Source organism: Capra hircus, chromosome 6 (assembly GCF_001704415.2).
Source record: "Capra hircus breed San Clemente chromosome 6, ASM170441v1, whole genome shotgun sequence".
NCBI lineage: Eukaryota > Metazoa > Chordata > Mammalia > Artiodactyla > Bovidae > Capra > Capra hircus.
This window is the reverse complement of record NC_030813.1, coordinates 69523009-69542435: the sequence shown is the minus strand read 5'-3', so window position 1 is coordinate 69542435 and position 19427 is coordinate 69523009. Positions and strand designations below refer to the sequence as shown.

The following is a 19427-nucleotide window of genomic DNA, read 5'->3' as shown; positions in this document are numbered from 1 at the left end:
GACTTCTTTCCTATTAAGTTTTGAATTACGTTCCTTACCTTGTGAACATGTACATTCAAGAGATAACAGTACTATCTCAAATATATTAATTTTAACTGCATTCGAAACAATTCAACTTTCTGGAAAGTAGTGCCCTTGATTTAAAAGAATTCGTGCACTTTTTTGACTAAAGTTAACAGCACATTTCCCACCACACAAACTTGAAACATACACTACACACACAGATACAATCATATGTATGGACCCATACCTTCACTTATTTAGTCAATAAAATTTTACCAGGTGCCTACAATATATAAGTCATATTATTAGCAGGTATTAGAGAAAAAAGATTAATGAATCTTACTGAGTTTCTTTCTGCACTGTTTTTTTTACACAACCTTTAAACTTCCAACCACAGTCCTAGTTAAGGTGACAATTATTATATGGTTAATCTGTAACGACAGTATATGAGTAATTCTGTATCCTCAGCACACAACTTTGTCCCTGGCATATAACGGGGATTCAAAGAATGTCAGTTAATGAATGAAAGAATTAATCTGATTCCCCATGACCTCTAAAAGAAGAAAGAAAGAAAAAAAATCAAGTACAGAAAAATAAGAAAAACAGAAGGCAATAGAATTTTTAAACTACCGAATTCCAATACTAGAAATGATTTTAAGTAATATCTCAACCATATTTCCAGTAGATACCATGGTTCTACTGTTGGTTTAATTTCTCTATGCTTCCATTCTCTCACCTGACAAGTTAAAATTTAGGCTGGATAATCCTCAAGAACCTTTCTGGATTAAGAAGTATATGATTACATGATCACATCTAACAAAACAAATGTTGTCTGAATCAGACATATGCTCACATCCTGAACTGAAACATTGCTTCATCTCACCAAGCAACATCTGGAAAACTGTGTACCTGTGTATCTTATGCATAAAAATAGCTGGTAAAACAAGAAAAAGTTATCTTAAAGATATTTCATTCTACATTGTAAAGGTACCTCAATGGATATCTTAATTAAAAAGATGTTCATATTAATGCCTTGATAGTGATAAAGGGTGATTTTTAACCATTTCAAAACCTATCTAGCTAGCACAGTTTCACCAAGTTTTCAAGATCTTTTTTTCTCTATTGTATTCACCTCCCTGATATGTGTATGTCATTTTATTCACCGACATATTCATTATGTGCCAGGCATAAATGGACAAAGGGGTGAGAACAGAGAGATGAAAAATGGCAGTCAATGCCCTCAAAGAGGCTTACTAAGAAAGACATGCTCTAAAGAAAATACATGAAGTGCTTAGGGAGTATGTGAAGGAATAATTAAATTCTTTCTTTCAGGTTCAGAGGAGCTCACGGAAGACAAATGTGAGCAGAACCTTGAAGAATCAGTAAAAATTTGTGAGGCAGTAAAGGATAGGAATAACATGAAGGAAGGAGGTATTAAAACTATGAGGATTTCCAGATGTACAACTAGTTCACTATAGATAGAGCATGCAGTATATTGGCTTGGGAGAGAATTGGGGTTAAAATATAGAAGGGTGCACTGGACTTGTGACTTATGGGTCATAAAAAGAATTCTGAATTCCTTCTTTCAGCTAGCAATAAATGAGTTCTTTCCAATGGCACAAAGTTTTAGGGAATCAATTTCCATACCCTGAACTTCCATATTTATTCTTTCCTAAACGTGCTTAGTCATTCAGTCATGTCCAACTCTTGGCAACCCCATGGACTCTAGCCTGCCAGGTTCCTCTCCATGGGGTTCTCCAGGCAAGAATAATGGAGTGAGTAGCTACTGCCATCTCTAATTCCTTCCTAAATATGGAGTGCCTAATGATACACCTGCAGGTAAAACATCACACCATTTCTCCAGTTAATCTCTTCTCCATCATGTTCCTGATCTTTTACAAAAGGCAGGCATTCTTTTCAACAATTTTACTACAGTACATTATTGGCTCAGGGTATAAAAACCATCATGGCATCAATAAGATCTAAGTTAAAAATATTAGTGTCAGTAAGACCAATTTTATTTCAGAAACCATAAAGTTTTTATAGGGCTTTAGGCCTTTATCTCTTATATATCCTTCTGTTACAAAGTATGAAGTAAGAAATGGAATATTTTGGCCTGTGTCATGAGACATTCTAAGTTCAGATATACTGCAGAGGTGTATGGTGGGAGTCCTGAGAATTTTCCCTGAACTAGTAAAAAAAAAAAAAAAAAAAAAAACCAAAAATTCCTTCTAAAGGAAAGCAAAACAGCGTTGGGGAGGCAGCACCTTATTTTGAGTTCTGTGACTATTTTATCTTAGACAAGGGATATGGACTAACTCATTTAATGGAACAAGAAAAATGAAGTCAGACTTTTCTCCCACAGAAATTGGGTATAATGTGGCTGGCTGGCTTGCCAATAAATAGGAGCTGTATTTCATGAATTATTTGGTAGCTATTTTCCATAAATGGAATGGGGGAACTTGCAACTCCAGGTTTGCATGAAAATAAATATAAAAGTACACATAAAGGTGTTCCATTAATTTTTAAAGACATTTTGGAAAAGATATACTAAAATTAACAGTATTTCAATTTTCCTAACCCTTGAAAGAGGAGAGTGAAAAAGTTGGCTTAAAGCTCAACATTCAGAAAATGAAGATCATGGCATCCGGTCCCATCACTTCATGGGAAACAGATGGAGAAACAGTGTCAGACTTTATTTTTTGGGGCTCCAAAATCACTGCAGATGGTGACTGCAGCCATGAAATTAAAAGACGCTTACTCCTTGGAAGAAAAGTTATGACCAACCTAGACAGTATATTGAAAACCAGAGACATTACTTTGCCGACTAAGGTCCGTCTAGTCAAGGCTATGGTTTTTCCTGTGGTCATGTATGGATGTGAGAGTTGGACTGTGAAGAAGGCTGAGCGTTAAAGAATTGATGCTTTTGAACTGTGGTGCTGGAGAAGACTCTTGAGAGTCCCTTGGACTGCAAGGAGATCCAACCAGTCCATTCTAAAGGAGATCAGCCCTGGGTGTTCTTTGGAAGGAATGATGCTGAAGCTGAAACTACAGTACTTTGGCCACCTCGTGCGAAGAGTTGATTCACTGGAAAAGACTCTGAGTTGGACACAACTGAGCGACTGAACTGAACTGAACCCTTTCTAAGCATACTAAGTTGAACAGGGTACCTCTAACATGAAGAGTATTAAATATAATTAATAGTCTTCTGGTAAGTCTTGGTAAAGTCCTTTTGATATTCCAAGAAACTCAGAACACTGAAAACTTTGGAAACAGGATCTTTCTGGATGTAATCATCAAGGCAAGATTAGGTTATACTGGATCTGGCTGTGCCCTAATCCAAAGACTGATATCCTTATAAGAACAGGGAAACTTGTACGCAGACAGAGAGAGGAGAATGTTGTGTGAAGACAGAGATAAAAATTGGAGTTAAGCATCAAGGGATACCAAGGACAGCTAACAACAACCAGAAGGTACAAGAGGGCAGGGAACAAATTCTCTCTCAAAGCCTCCAGACCTGTGAGAGCAAATTTCTGTTGTTCTAGGCCACCAGTCTGTGGTACTTTTATTGTTACACTGAGTAACAACTGGGTGATTTCTAATTCTTTGCTTTTAAGAAAACTAAGCCATGAGCTTATGGATTCTTAAAAGTAATTTCTGATGATATGTAAATTGTATAATTTTGACATATCACTAAATCTTAAAGTGCTCAAATAACAGCAACAGAGCCACAACAAAATTCCATTAATTCTTATTTACATATTTCATGTGAACAAGGTTTGTCAGGGCTTACATCTATACAATAAAGAAAGAAAGAAATACAATACTGGCAAAGCCTTTTCTCCCCCTAACAATAGTAACATTCATTTATGGATACAAACATTAATTAAGAGATGGGCAGAAGCTCTTTCATCACACTAAGGAATGTAGCTCCAGTAAATTATTTTCAGAATTTGCATTATATTTATATACAGAAATAAATCATGATAACCAACATGAGAAAAAAATTTTAAATACTTAATAGGAAATGGCACCCCACTCCAGTACTCTTGCCTAGAAAATTCCATGGATGGATGACCTGGTGGGCTACAGTCCATGGAGTTGCAAGAGTCGGACACGACTGAGTGACTTCATTTTTACTTTACTATGGTCATTACATTTTTAATACATTAACTTACATAGGTATGTTGCAGGGTAAATAGGATGGATAATTAAAAATACTTTTTCATAATAAAAATACTTTACATTAGAATAAAATTCTTTGGGGACATGGTTCAGAAATAAGAATTCAAGCACAAAAAGAAACCCAGAGTTTCCAACTGTTAAAGAGAGCTTGCTTATACATTTTAAAAAGATGGATAATGATGTTTAACAAATCACTGTAGTATCCTTAATCCACTGGATATGTTCAAAAGAATAACAGTAACTTTCAAAATTATGATACTTATAACAGACTGGAAATTTTATCTATGTGGTTGGTTGGTTGGTTTAGTTGCTAAGTTGACCCCATGGACTGCAGCCTGCCTGGCTCCTCTGGTCATGGAATTCTCCAGGCAAGAATACTGGAGTGGGTTGTCATTTCCTTCTCCAGGGGACCTTCCCAACTTGAATCAAACCCGGATCTCCTGCATTGCAGGCAGATTCTTTACCAATTAGCCAAACGTTTATACTTAAAATGAAAAATCTTGTGTGGCAAGTGGGGGTATGACATTTTCAAAACTGTTTTAAGGAAGAAATGAACAAAGAAATTTGGACACTGTTGCTTTAGATAGTGGGAAGTCCTTAAGAATTACACGACAGCCTTGATGCTTTTAAAATGGCTATCCTCACTACTCGTCAAACAATCCTTTCCCAGTTGAATTGGATTTCCCATTCTGGCACTGAATAAAAATTCTGAAATGCATATAAAACACACATGTATAAATCCCTGTGCGCTGAACATACCTGTTGAAGACGCTCGGCGTGGGACTGTGATCACGCTCCCTCTCCCTCTCTCTGGTGCGTTCTCGTTCTCTGTCTCGATCACGGTCTCGCTCTCGGTCTCGGTCTCTCTCTCTGTCTCGGTCTTTCTCTCTCCTTGAGTAATAGTCCCATTGCTTGCTGGTGTCCACAAGACTAGGCCATGAAGGAGTAGAACCAGGAAGGTGGGGAAAGGCAACTAAAGAGAAAGAATAATAATTAAAAATAAAAGTTATTGTACTTAAAAAACAAAAGAGAAAGACGAGGGAGAAAAAAGGTAAAAATCCCACAAAAATGCTTCATTAGATTAAAAAGAAAATTATTTAGTATGTAGAAAAGAGAAGTAATACATGGTGAATACCCACAGTCTGGGGACATGGCCAGAAACAAATCTTAAAGGTTTAACTCTTCATTTGAAAGGTGGACAGCAAACCAGAATTAGTACATAACCAACTTCCCAATATAGCAAAAATATAAACCAGAATACATTAGGACATCTTCAGAGTGCTGAGACAAAGTAACGGTCAACCTAGAAATGTGTACTCAAAATTATATTTGAAGAATAAAACAAAAGGCATTCATAAACAAAAAAAAAGCAAAAGTTATAAACAGAGTTCACACACAAAAATAACTTCTATTAGATACATGTAAAATATATTTCAAGAGTAACCACTAAAAAAATAGAGATAAATATATTATTTCAGAACAATGTAGGGAAAAAGAAAATATTTTTAAAAATCACCTAAAAATTTCAGTCACTTCACAACAGAAAGAATGGGGATATGCAAGACAAGTTTGAATGGCTCAAAAATCACAGTAATACAAAGAGGATGGAATTAATCACTTAAGTGACAGAAATTGTTGATTTGTATTTTTCAATATTCTACCTATATTTTGAACACTAAACATAAAAACACAAGATGGTTGAAAGTGAAAGGATGGGAGGAAAAATGGAAAACACTAATATCCCCTAATTTCCATGAGTAACTGTGTAAGTGGCAAAGCATACTCATACAGAAAGGGTCACCCGAGGAAGAATGACTATGTGAAGATGGAGGATGCAACTCACTAAGGACACAGAACAAATTCAACTTCCAAATATCTAACAACACAGCCTTACTTTCCGTGGAATAAAAACTAATAGAAATAATACAGGTAGAAACAGAAAAATCAACCATGGTCATTGGAGACTAATGTAATTTTTCAATTATCGACACTTAAGCAAACAAAAAAATCACTACAGATATATAAGGACTGAGGAAAATATTGTTAATAGAGTTGATTTAATGAACATTACATAGAAATCTGCCAGGCAGGTAAAGAATACACATTCTCTTCACCCATATGAAACATTTATGAAAATATGTTCTTTCAAAGCATAACAGACATCATGCTTTCTGACCACCACACAATTTAAATTAGAAGTAAAAATGAAAAGTTATGGGAAAATAATCTCCACTTATTTCAAATTTAAAACACATTTCTGATAACTCAGGGGTGAGTCAAAAATGTCATAAATTTAAAATCATTTAAAAACTGAACACAAAGAAAAGTACAATATGTCAAAATGAAAACTGTTCTGAAGGAAATTAATCTTAAAAAACCCTGCATTACAAAAGATGGAATGTGAATGAATTAAGCTTTCAACTTATGAGCTTAGAAAAAAGTAGAATAATCCAACAGAAGGGAGATAAGAAATCATGTCAGCAGAAAACTACCATGTAGTAAACAAAGGTAGAAGTTGGCTCTTAAAGACTAGATGAATAAAACATAATAATCTTCTGACAAGATTAGGAAAGAGACCTTATAAAAAAATATCAGAACCAGTAAGGGACTACAACTACAGATGTTACAGGGATTAAACAACACAGAGAGTATTATATATTTTAGACCAACACATTAAGTAATTCAAAGAAATCTTGACTAGTCTCGTAATTATTAAAGACATTAAATCAGCAATTTAAAACCTTCCCACAAGACCAGATGGCTTTTACAGGTGACTTTTACTCATTTATAAGGTACAGACCAGTTGAATAATACAAAAACTTTCAGAGAATGGGAAAAAAGATTATCCCCTTAACTTATCCCATGTGGCTTGTATAACCTTAATACTAAAACCAGTTAAGGACAATAGAAATAAAGGAAAATCACAGAACAATATTACATATGAACTTATATATGAACTTAGATGTCCAAATTCTAAGGAAGTCTGTATTTATTTTAAAAAAGTAATCAGTTGTGACCAAATTAGGTTTATGTCAGCAAATAAACAGTGGTTTAATATTAGAAAAATTTAGAAATCTGCCACATTAACAGAGAAAGAAAATAATACGATCAACTCAGAAAGCATCTGATGAAACTCAATATCCATTCACAGTTTAAAAGCCCTTGGAAAACTGGAAGAGATTTTCCTTATTCTGACATAGGGTTCTATCAAAAATCTGAGAGTAAAAATTGCATAATATAAATATAAAAGTATTTCCTTAAAAATAATTTTTTTAAAGGGTAGGTGGGGCAGTTCCAGACAAGAACTCCATTTGCAGTACTTCAACATTATATAGAGGTCCTAGTCAGAACAGTAAGATCAAAAAATGAGGAGGCATGGGGTGTGAGGAATAAATACCTGAAAAGGAAAGAAGGGCAGATGATATTGCCTCACTTCTACAGGTAACAGCTACAAAGTATATATTGAACCTGTTATACATATAAATAAAACAAAACCCAATTCTATTTCTAAATACAAGCAAACACAAACAGAACATGTAGCTTACATGAAGATACTATTTATAAGGACAATAAAAACATTAGGTACCTATGACTAAACCTAACTAACGATGTCTAAGAAGTGGAGGGAGAGTTATAGCACTCAACTGGGAAACATTAAAGAATATCTCCGTAAATGGAGAGAATGCTTGTTCAGAAGTTAACTCAATGTTGTAAGGTATGAATTCCTACAAACTGATCTAGAGCATCAGGATAATAATACAGTATAGTAAGAGAAAGGACTCTGACAACAGGCTGCATGGTTTCAAATTCTGACCTGACTATGCCACTTACTGCGTGACACTGGGCAAATTACTTAATCTGGCTGTTCTTAAATTCCCCAGTCCATAAAATAATGATAACAGTATGCCTGCTTTATAAGGCTGTCAGGATTACATGAATCAATAGTTTGTCATATTGTAAACATGAGTTAGTCATTAATAAAAATCTCAATAGTTTTCAATGAAACTTGAAAAGTTGATTCTAAAATAGGTATATAAAAGCAACGGCCCGAATCACTTCTGAAGCAGAGTAAGATAGCTTTTGCTAAAACAGATGTCAGATTTACTATAAAACTCAAAATTAAAGAGTTTTATAGTAAGTGTGGCACTGTTAGCATAGGGATAATTAAAAACTAACCAAATGAATAGTCTTGAAAGCTAAGAAATAGATACATGCATGCAGGGAACTTGATACACAATGGAGATGACGCTATTGCTACCTCAGGAAGGAGGGACAATTACATCTTTACTAAAGAAATGAAAAATATTCTGTTAAGTAACCTGGAATATATGTAAGACTAATTATTTCTAGAGTAAACATTTTTAAATTCCTTTTAAGATAGTACTTTAAACCATGGGAGCATGTTTCTACTATTTTAAAGTATTTAAGTACTTTACTGGTTTAAATTGAATCCGGGCAATTAAAAAATAACACTTACCATTGCCATATGGAAAAGCACGTGCAGAACGACTATCATAACCAGAGGAATGTCCACTGTCAAAGAAAAATGCATTTTTACATGTTGCAAGTTCTGAATTTCAGCTTGGTGCAAATGCAAAACATAAGGTAGAATTATGACTTTTACTTAACCACCATGTAATTTGTTCTGTTTGTTTTTGTTTGTTCTTAGTCGCTCAGCTGTGTCCCACTCTTTGCGACCCCATGGACTGTAGCCCACCAGGCTCCTCCGTCCATGTAGTGTTAGGTGTAATACTGTTAAATAGCCTGTGTTTTCAGTCTAAAAAATTAAGTTACTATGGAATTACAACCACCATATTATGGTAGCTGCAATTCCATAATAACTTTATTTTTTAATACTGAAAACACAGGCTATTAACAGTATTAAGCCTAATACTACATATAAAGAAGATACAGCTTGTTAGTATTATTTAACATGAATAGTCCAATCAATTCAGCGTGACACAACAGATAACAGAAACTTTGAGGCTGACAGAGTACTTCAGACATAGTTAAAATTTAGCCTTAAAAAACTAATTTTAATGAATAAAAATCAGAAATTCCGCCCTACTGACAGACTCAACAAATACTACTTCTTAACATTTTGAATGAGAAAACAAATATATATAACAAGGATTTAAAATTAAATGCTTATGGTCTCACAAGTCACACTTTGCTGAGTTTTATCATTTCTTCTGAAAATCATATGCAGTTTGATGCTACTGATCTAAAGCTCCCATGATTTTTCTTTAGTTTGAATCACTTTCTCAGAAATACAGTAATTTTTTTAGTTTTTTGCCACTCTTAAGGAAATAATAATAGCTACCACTTATTGGTTATTTCTGTCTGCCAAGAATGGTGCTGATGCTTTATATTCACCTGAGTTGTTTTAATCCTCATAATTCTATCAACCCCATTTGGCAAAAGAGGAATCTGAGTCTCAATGAGTTATTATGCACCCTGCCTTGCCACAAAGCTGGGAAATTTTGAAGGCAAATTTGAACCAGGTTTGTGTGATTCCAAAGCATATGCTGTTAAACATGGTATTGCCATCCATGAGGTAAATGTTCTTTACCACAGCATTCCAAATAACATAAACTATAAATACAGGGTATAAAAAATAAGGTAACTGCCAGGCAGAAGGGATCCATTCTTCCTCTATGGAAGCCGAGTTGCACTGGGTAGCAAGGAATTAGGCAGCTTTTCTTTACTGTGGTCCCTGATAGTAGCTGTCCTTACTTAATCCTAAAACAGACATGCATTATTCATAATTTCTAGTCATCTGTTTGTATATCCCACAAAACTTGACTATAGCCAGGTTTTTACCAATCTAGCGGTTTCTTTAATAAGTGTACCATAAATCAAAGCAAGATATTTCAAAATAACTATCATTTTGTTTTCTTTGTCCTGTTCTATAATTAGGTATAGGTCCAATATCTTATCTAAGAGTAAATAACACAGATCTAGACTCATGAATTAAAAGGCAGGTACTACTGTTTACAAAATTAAATCTTTGAAAATATTACCAAGATACATATGATTCTTCTGTCAAAAGCCTATGAATGATAAAAAATTTATAGTGTCCATACTGATTACCTTTCTATTGTTGGTATAAGGGATGGAGGTGGAGCACCTGGTGGAGGAGGAAAACCTGAAACATTCAATCATAAGATAAAAAGAAGTTAGAATGTAATACAATGTTGAGGTAAAAGTTGTGTGTCATTAAAATTTCTCTGGGACTATAACGTGCTTCTCTATGTTATAATGGACAGGAAAAAAAATGGAGCTTAAATTTATAAACAGATTTTTGGATCAATATTAACTTTGAATGAACAGTCTGGTCTAATACACAGAGCACAAACTGGGAGTCAGGACACTCGGTCTTATTTTCAGCACCACACACAGCCCATTTTGTGAGTATAAGAAAGTTAATCTCAATGCCTTACCTTTTCCATATATTAAACAGTAGTAGGATTGCCACCAGATACATTTAAAGTATTTTAGAAGAAAAGCAAATAAAATAACATTTACCTCTTTCAAAAATATTTTGAGAGTTTATATGTATAGAAATGGTCTTAAAATGCATAATTTTAAAATAAAATCTTACCAGTAAATACATAATGCTTAAGGCTGAGAATATCCATCATAAAATGTGTTTTAAATAGCACAACCCTAAAGAACTAATTTACAAAGAAAAGGACATAATGTAGTTTTTAAATTAGTTTAGAAAGGAAATAATTTGCAGCTTTGTATCATGAGGTCTGCATTCTGAATGATCCACAAAACCTAGATGAAATACCACAGAATACGGCTACCAGGGACCTTAACAGTTAATCTACTCTGCACTTTCAAATTCAGTCAGGCAATGAAGCATCTCAACAACACTTGAAGAGTCTACAACTTACAATACCAATTCTTTATGACATCAATTTTTGCCAAGTTTTAAAGACCCTGACTATTACGAAGTACATTAAATTATGTAATTTAAATTTCTCATACTACAACTCACATACTGATCTTAATGAGGACAAGAAGCAATCCAACAAAATACATGTTTGAAAACACTTCCACTAAGCCTCCTTTTTAGTATTCTATGTAAAAATGAATTTCAGTTCTCCTACCCCTTTTCAAATGTCCATTTAAATCAATTTTTAGCCTTGTTTCAAGTTGTTTTAAATTCACCATGCTCATCTTCACTGTGTCGAGTTTTAGGTTCTCCTCTATTAAATATCTTAACAGAGTAAAACTTAGCAATTACTACTTAGTCCTAGAGTCCACAATCCTATTTTAGATAATCTTACAATCACATTTCTTTTTAACCTGTAACGACAGACCAATGACTCCTTTAAGACTTCTCCTGATAGGTCTTTTTCAGCCACACTCATACATAATCAGTGACTCTCTATCTGACAACTAAATATGTATACTATCCTAAGCTATTTAAACTCCACTATTTATCAAGGTCATTTTGAATTTAGACCCACCCTTCCAAGCACTGTCACCTCTCATCTCTTTATATTTCATGACTTTCAATACTGAGCTTCATAAACACACTTGCTATCATATCTGCATCACACTACAAAAGGAAAAAAAAAACAAACACCCTGAAAAACTGTAAAAAAAAAAAAAAACACACTGGGCCACATGTAACACTCCTGTTGATCATATTCTTACATGAGTGAACAATTAAATCACTGCTCCATGAACAATCATCTGACCAGCTGTCAACCTATCAGTGTGGTTCAGAACATATTTTCTCACAATATTGAGTTATGTCAGGAGGGTAAAAACAATCAGAAACCATGATAAAATCAAGATAAATGGGAACTTTCTCTTCTCTTGCAGTCACTTCATCATATAAAAAATTCTTTGGTTTGAAAAAACAATTTTTAATAAAAATTTTCTTTTTAATCCTATACTCTGTTTTCTTCAATAAATTGATATGGTAAGAATTTTCTCAGAATCTCTATTTCTACAGAAATGGGTAAGACAGGTATAAGAAAACTAAATATCTTAATCAAAACTGGAATGAAGCAAAGGCAGAGCTGAAAATAGGACCTTGAAATCCCAATAACCTATTTTATATTCTAACCACATCAACACCGTCCCTCCTGTAACTATAAGCTTGAAATTTCATGTTTATTAACAATGATGGAGAAAACATGAAAAAAGTTTTACCTGGAGGTGGTACAGTTATTGGAATACCTAAAAAACAAGTGATGAAATTTAATATAGTAACTGGATTTCAAAACCTGTTATGTATTTATGCCATCACGAAAGAAAACTTTGAAATAAAACCCCTCGCCTCATCGTCCTGGCTTATTCACTCAAAAGCAGCATTCTGTTTTCTTGCAGAGGACCAACAATTCGAGTATAATATCAGACTTCCTGATGAAAACCCAGTCTAACAACTTGATAACAAGATTTCCCCACTAATTGTAACCACGAACAAAGTGAGATGTTAGTTAAAAAAAAGCACCTTTGTGCACACACAAATATCAAACTCTATGAAATTAACACTAAGCTTGATAATCAACATCTGATCTTGTTATTTTAACAGTATATGATAGGGGGCTCTTAAATACTGCAGGTAATACAAGGTAACTCGGAAGATGATGGATATTCACTATAGTAAAGCTATGAGGGATGTTCAAGTATGGACATGAGTTGTTTCTATTGGTGACAGGAGTGTGGAAAGGTTATTATTTCCCTTGACTTGTGGGAGTAGAGACAAGGGATATAGCCAATTCACATATTTACATCCCTAGGGCACGCTAAAATGAATGTGGTGGTTTACTTCAACACAAGTCAGTAAATACTAATTTGAGTGACTCTCACTCGCACACATTATAATCTTTAAAGGAATAAACTACGGATAAACATTCTCAATTTACACTGGTCAAGAAACTGAAAGTGTTAGTCGCTCAGTCGTATCCGACTCTTTGCGACCCCATGGACTGTAGCCCACCAAGCTCCTCTGTCCATGGAATTCTCCAGGCAAGAATACTGGAATGGGTAGCCATTCCCTTTTCCAAGGGTTCTTCCTGACCCAGGGTTAGAACCTGGGTCTCCTGCATTGCAAGCAGATTCTTTATCATCTGAGCCACCAGCGACTCTTCGAATGTGTCCTTAAATCCTAATTTAAAATTTATGTGTCATACAAATTATAATTTTCTTGTTTGAAGAAAAATGACATTACTAAGTAGAAAAATTTCAAATATGAAAAACTTTTTGAAGCAAAACGTTAAATCATAAAGAACTTCAACAAAGTCAGAATGGTTTACTAAATCCTATCTTTTAAAAACTGCATCAAAACTATTCCCAAAGAGGAAAAGTAACCTAAATTCATTAACTAAGTACACAGGAAAAAATAATGAAAAAAATTGCTTTCAAATGTTTGCTTGTCAATGGAAACATCTGCTAATAATTTAAAAATTTTCTACGCATGTTTTACCAGATTAAGAGGTTTATTCAAACAGAACTTAAGGAAATAAGTAGGCCTTAAAATGGAGAATGAAGCACCTTACTTAACCACCCATGCAATAAAAGGATATGGTAAACTCAAACCAACAAGATGAAATAAGTAATGCAGCAGTCATGTTTCAAAAATCATTAGGCATCCACAAGTCTACTACAATGAGCTACACTCCATGGCAATTCTCATACCTCGAGCTACCTCCCTGCTTCCTACATTACTAAGCTAAAGGAATCCAGCAAACAATATAAACTAACAAAAGTTCCAGACACCACACTAAGTGGGAAATTAAGGCAGGCAGAGTATATTAAATGCTCTTAATAGCTGCTATTACTTGATCTTCATTAGAAGATTATAGATTTTTTTTAGAGTACTACTGAACTTCACTATATGTCCCAGTTTTCATATTTAAATGCGTGACTATTTAATTCATGACCATTGTCCTAGGTATGGTAAGGTAACCATGCCGATTTCAGCAACCCACACTGTAATCCTAATAACTTTACCCAAGTAAATACATGAACATACATCACTTAAGCTAACTACAATGTGAACTCATATAAAATAACTAAGAAAATACTATTCACCTCTCTCAACATTTAGTCTTCAAAAACATTTAAGTTACCAAACTTCCACAAAACATAAAAATAAAAGAATATAACCAAACTATTAAGTGTGCTATGAAGACAGTTAAAATTACAAACATTCTGCTTTTAAGTTTTCTTACTATAGTAGTATCATAAGATTCTTTTCAAAAATCAACTGAAAGGAATTAAGAACACAAAAATTATGCTACATAGATAGATATGGATGTCTTTCCAAACAATATCTACACATCAGAAAGTTGACATAGAAACTAGAGAAGACGCTTTGCGTGAGACATATACCTCATCTAAGATAGCGTGAGATGTATATCTCATCTAAGATAATTCAAATCTTAATTTTGAATTAAAGTTCACTGAAACAGAACTTTAGAGTTGATGAAACACTGTACAATCCATTCTTTTGACAATTAGTAAATATATTTTAAGTAAGTAAGTAAAGTCACTCAGTCGTGTCCAACTCTTTGTGACCCCGTGGACTGCAGCCCACCAGGCTCCTCAGTCCATGGGATTTCTCCAGGCAAGAATACTGGAGTGGGTTGGCATTTCCTTCTCCAGGGGATCTTCCTGACCCAGGGATCGAACCCGGGTCACCCGCACTGGAGGCAGACGCTTTAACCTCTGAGCCACCAATGCTACTTAAAAAGTTTAATATGTAATATAATGTTAGACCAACACAATTGTCATCTAGAAAATCACTATTTAGTATTTGACTTTTGTTAACAAGAGACAACAGTAAAAAGAAGGACAAAATTCACCTCAAAATTCCCTGTCCTGTTTCTCCTGGCACTCCCAACTTTCCTGGCCAACACATGTGCTGCCCAGCCAACAGATTTGAAATACACAAATTACGCACTGTGTTTCTGTATGCTTTATCTTTAAAATGAGTAGCAAAAACAAAATGTTTTCCCGGGAAATTCTGCATACAGTAGTAAAAGTAAGATTTCTATTACTGGCCAAAAGCTTTTGGAAAAGTTATATTCAAGTTCTAAAGGGAATGAATAGGTGGGGTTTTGACACTTTAGCGACCACCAGAATTACTTCAAGAATTTGTTAAAATGCAGATTGCGGGGCCCCTCCCCTGGAACTTCTGATGCAGTAGGTCTGGCATGAAGCAGAGAATCTGCATTCCAAACAAGGAGGTGATGGTGTTGCTGACCAGAGACCGTATTTTGGGAATCAATGGATTTACATTCAGACTTCCCTGCAAACTGCACTGCGGAGCTACTCAAAACGCATAAACTCCATTTCAAATTTTTATTAAACAAAGCATGTGCCACTGTGATATAAAACAGTACAGCTGTATGACAGCCTATACTGTCCGGCACCTTCAAAGAAAGAAAATAGGATTTAACTTTTCTAGTATGTAATATGAACTTTTAAATGTAAAGAAGTGTAAGGGTGGGTGGCGGGACTGTCAGGGGGTTGAAGGAACTGGTACAAAGAAACAGAAAGGCAGCACGCCAGCGAAACATCACATCGAAAGGAATTCAACTATAAATTCATTATTTTTAAAATTCTCACAAAAGCAATAGCTCTGTATTTAAGTTAAAAACTGGAATAAAAATTATCTGTGAATTCATTCTTAATGTATCCCATCATTATTTTACATAACTTAGGCAAAGAAAGAGTTCTGTGATAGGAGGCCTCCAACTTGGCTTCCAATGATTCCTGCCTCCTGGTATTCATGTCTTTTTACACCTTTGGTATTCATATCCTCTCCTTGAAGGTGGGCTAGATAATAATTTATTTCCAACAAATGAAATATAGCAAAAATGATGGAATGTTATTTCCATGACTAGGTTACAAAAGAGACTGACTTCTATTTTGCTGGTTTCTTCTACTGTGCTCTCAGCATTCATGCTATGATGAAGCAAACTACCATGGTGAAGAGGAAGTGAATCTTTTAACAAAGAAGTCAGTGAATCTGAACATGAATCTTTTCTTAGGAAGTCTTTGAGATGACCATCTCAAAGTCTGTGAGAGACCCTGAAGCAGAGAACCAGCTAAGCTGTCCCCACATTGCTAATCCACAATCACTGTTCAACAATAAACGTATGTGTCTTAAACCACTGCGCTCTACAAAAGTAATCTGTCGTCGTGGATCAAGAGCTAACTAATATATATAGTTACCAGCTATCAACTACCTATTATTTCTCTATTCAGTTCAAATAAAAGAAAGAAGCACACCAGAACAATGGGAACTATGCTTTCTATTTCTCACTTGGAAATTATAATCTTCATCAACACTAGTGTGTTACAAACACCAAAAAGCCTAATTGCTTGCCTTAAGTCTCACCAATTACTACTTTCAAGTCATCAAGCTCGTAAGTAAATTCTGCACACACAAAAAACCTGAGTACAAAACATCAAGCTTTATAAAAATCTTTAAATATGACCTTCTACCACATGCTTTTCTATGTACCAGTGTTTTAAAGATTATGTACACATACACATCATCTACAATCTATACTTTAAAAATATACGAGGTAGAATACTTATAAACCTATAAAGTAAAACAATTACAAGGTGCAACAACAAACAGGAGTAATTTGAAAGAAAAAATTGTGTTAAAAGGCACTATGAACACTTAAAGCATCAGAAATGGTAATCAGCATACTCTACACCTAAAAAGTAAAAAAGATAATTTTACATTAACTATAAAATTGGTGAATTATTTTATCTTTATTACAATCTCTCACTCTTCCAATTATAAAATAACCTAAAAGCCTATGGGAAACAAAAATTCTGTTAGACAAAAACATCTCAGATTAGAAATACCGATATTTTTACTTGTAAAGGAATTAAACTCTAAAGGCAAAATAACTAGAAGAGTAGCACGAATGAAAGCAAATATTAAATCATCATTAAATTCTACAATATACAGCATCTATGCTGGTGAAGAAGACTCTTGAGAGTCCCTTGGACTGCAAGGAGATCAAACCAGTCAACCCTAAAGGAAATCAAGCCTGAGTATTAAAGACTGCTCTTGAAGCTAAAGTTCCAGTACTCTGGCAACCTGGTACCAAGAGCCGACTCACTGGAAAAGACTCTGATGCCGAGAAAGACTGAAGGCAGGAGAAGGGGATGCAGAGGACAAGGAGGCTGGATGGCATCACCAACTCAGTGGACATGAGTTTGAGCAAGCTCTGGAAGACGGTGAAGGACAGGGAAGCCTGGCAAGCTGCAGTCTACGGGGTTGCAAAGAGGTGAACATGACTGAGCGACTGAACAACGAAGGATGTATTAAAAATATAACTGTTATAAAGGGAGCAACAGGGAGAAAAAGACATTCAAAAATCAACATCTTAAAGAAGCTTTTAATTGCTATTAAACTTAAATTGTGCTCATTATAATTAGCATTATACCCTATTTTGAGTTTATGGAAAACACCAATACACTACTGTATTTTTTTTAATATAGAAAACTATAACAAAACAGAAAATGAGTACTTCTTCAAAAATTCAAGAAGTTATTTTTCAAAAGGTACTTCTGGAAACTACATTTTTAGTGCTTACATTTTTGGCAAATAGCATAGATTAACCTGCAGATTTGCTGTGTAAGACCAAAAATCTTGATGAAACTGTAAAACCAGCTTAATGTTATACTCACAGAATAATTTCTCAAATAAAGGGACAAAATTATACTTCCTCAAGAGTGCAGATAATATTCACTGAATATAAGCCAAGCTTCTGCAAAGTAGCAGTTCTCAAAGTATTATCTGGAGCTTCCTGGGGGTGTCCGTTCTAAGAATCTCTAAAGGTCAAAACTCCTTTCATAAAAACACTAGGATGTTATTTGCCATTTTCATGCTCATTCTCTTACAAATGCACAATGAATTTTTCCAGAGGTTACATGACATGTGCAATCACAACTGATTTAATGTGAAAGCAAACAGGAGAATCCAGTTTTTTTGTATTATGCCACATGAGCAAAGAGATTTACAAGGTGTAAAAGAAAGCCACTCTTTGCACTATAATTTTTTGTCATTCTGGAAGAATAATTTTTCATTAAAATGTTATCTTAGTATGTAATTGGATTAGATATACATTAAAAATAATATTTAAATAAAATATCTTAATTTATTGGGTTTAATTTCTAATAAAAAGATGAATTTATCACACATAAAGAAAAGCTCTTTGGGGTCTACAGTAATTTTTAAGAGTATAAAGGGATCTGTGACCAAAAAGTTTAACAGCCACTGCACTAGAAACCAGACTGCTAACAGGAAAATAATCTAAAGACAATGAAAACCCTGAGGAAATACTGAAAAACTTCAGAAGTAAGCTGCTTTCAGCCCCATGTGTCATCACTAACTCAAATTCAAAATACTTAAGGAACAAACAAGATTTTTAGGTTCATATAATTTGTAGTACTAGATGACTACTAAGATGCTAATTGTCTTACCTACCTAACAAAAGTCTTTTAGTAAAAAAAATACTTTGCTCTAAAATGCAGAATTTTATACATTTTGAAATCTAGATAAAGAGCCTAAATCCTATGCACGCATGCATGTATGCTAAGTTGCTTCAGTCATGTCTGACTGTGTGTGACCCTATGGACTATAGCCTGCCAGGCTCCTCTGTTCATGGAATTCTCCAGGCCAGAATACTGGAGTGGGTTGCCAGTCCGTTCTTCAGGGGATCTTCCCAACCCAGGGAACGAACCTGGGTCTCCTGCACTGCAGGCAGTTTCTTTACTGTCTGAGCCTCTAGGGAAGCCCACTAAATTCTATATCCAACTTTAAAAGCAGAGATGACTTATCTATGGTCTGGGCTCCATCTCCGTAAAGCAAAGAGACTTACTCAACTTAGTAGAATTCTACTCATGCGCTAGATTTCAACTGTTGCCAAGACTTAACAGAACAATAGTCACATGAGCCTTAACACTCTTAAGGTAACAAGACAGGAGTTAAACTGACTCTCCCTTTTCTTGTTCAACAAACTAAATTATATAAAAATGAACATAAAATATGACACTAAAAGTAAATTAATATTTAAAATCTAAATTAAAAATCTATCATAAAATGTAATACAGTTTGATCAAAGTTTAAAAAACAGCCTATTTACAACTGTGAATTAAAATGTTATTAAAAAATAATAATATAAATCAGACACAAACAAATACTGTATGATTCCACTTATATGAGGCACCAAGAGTAGGCA

At 34.5% G+C, this 19427-nt stretch overlaps 1 protein-coding gene across 13 annotated transcripts in view; it reads right to left on the bottom strand.

Annotated features, from left to right (window-relative positions):
• The window catches only part of FIP1L1 (factor interacting with PAPOLA and CPSF1), a 68343-nt gene that overhangs the window by 4206 nt on the left and 44710 nt on the right, over window positions 1-19427 (bottom strand). For 9 of the 13 annotated variants that reach the window (XM_005681616.3, XM_018049457.1, XM_005681621.3 and 6 more), the window contains 4 exons: window positions 12364-12390; window positions 10282-10336; window positions 8666-8721; window positions 4948-5161 (listed from right to left, as the gene is read on the bottom strand). In XM_005681616.3, the coding sequence (XP_005681673.1) occupies window positions 4948-5161; window positions 8666-8721; window positions 10282-10336; window positions 12364-12390 (352 nt within the window). The remainder of the gene's footprint in view (window positions 1-4947; window positions 5162-8665; window positions 8722-10281; window positions 10337-12363; window positions 12391-19427) is intronic. The other 4 variants (XM_005681618.3, XM_005681625.3, XM_013964632.2 and 1 more) reach the window with 1 other exon arrangement.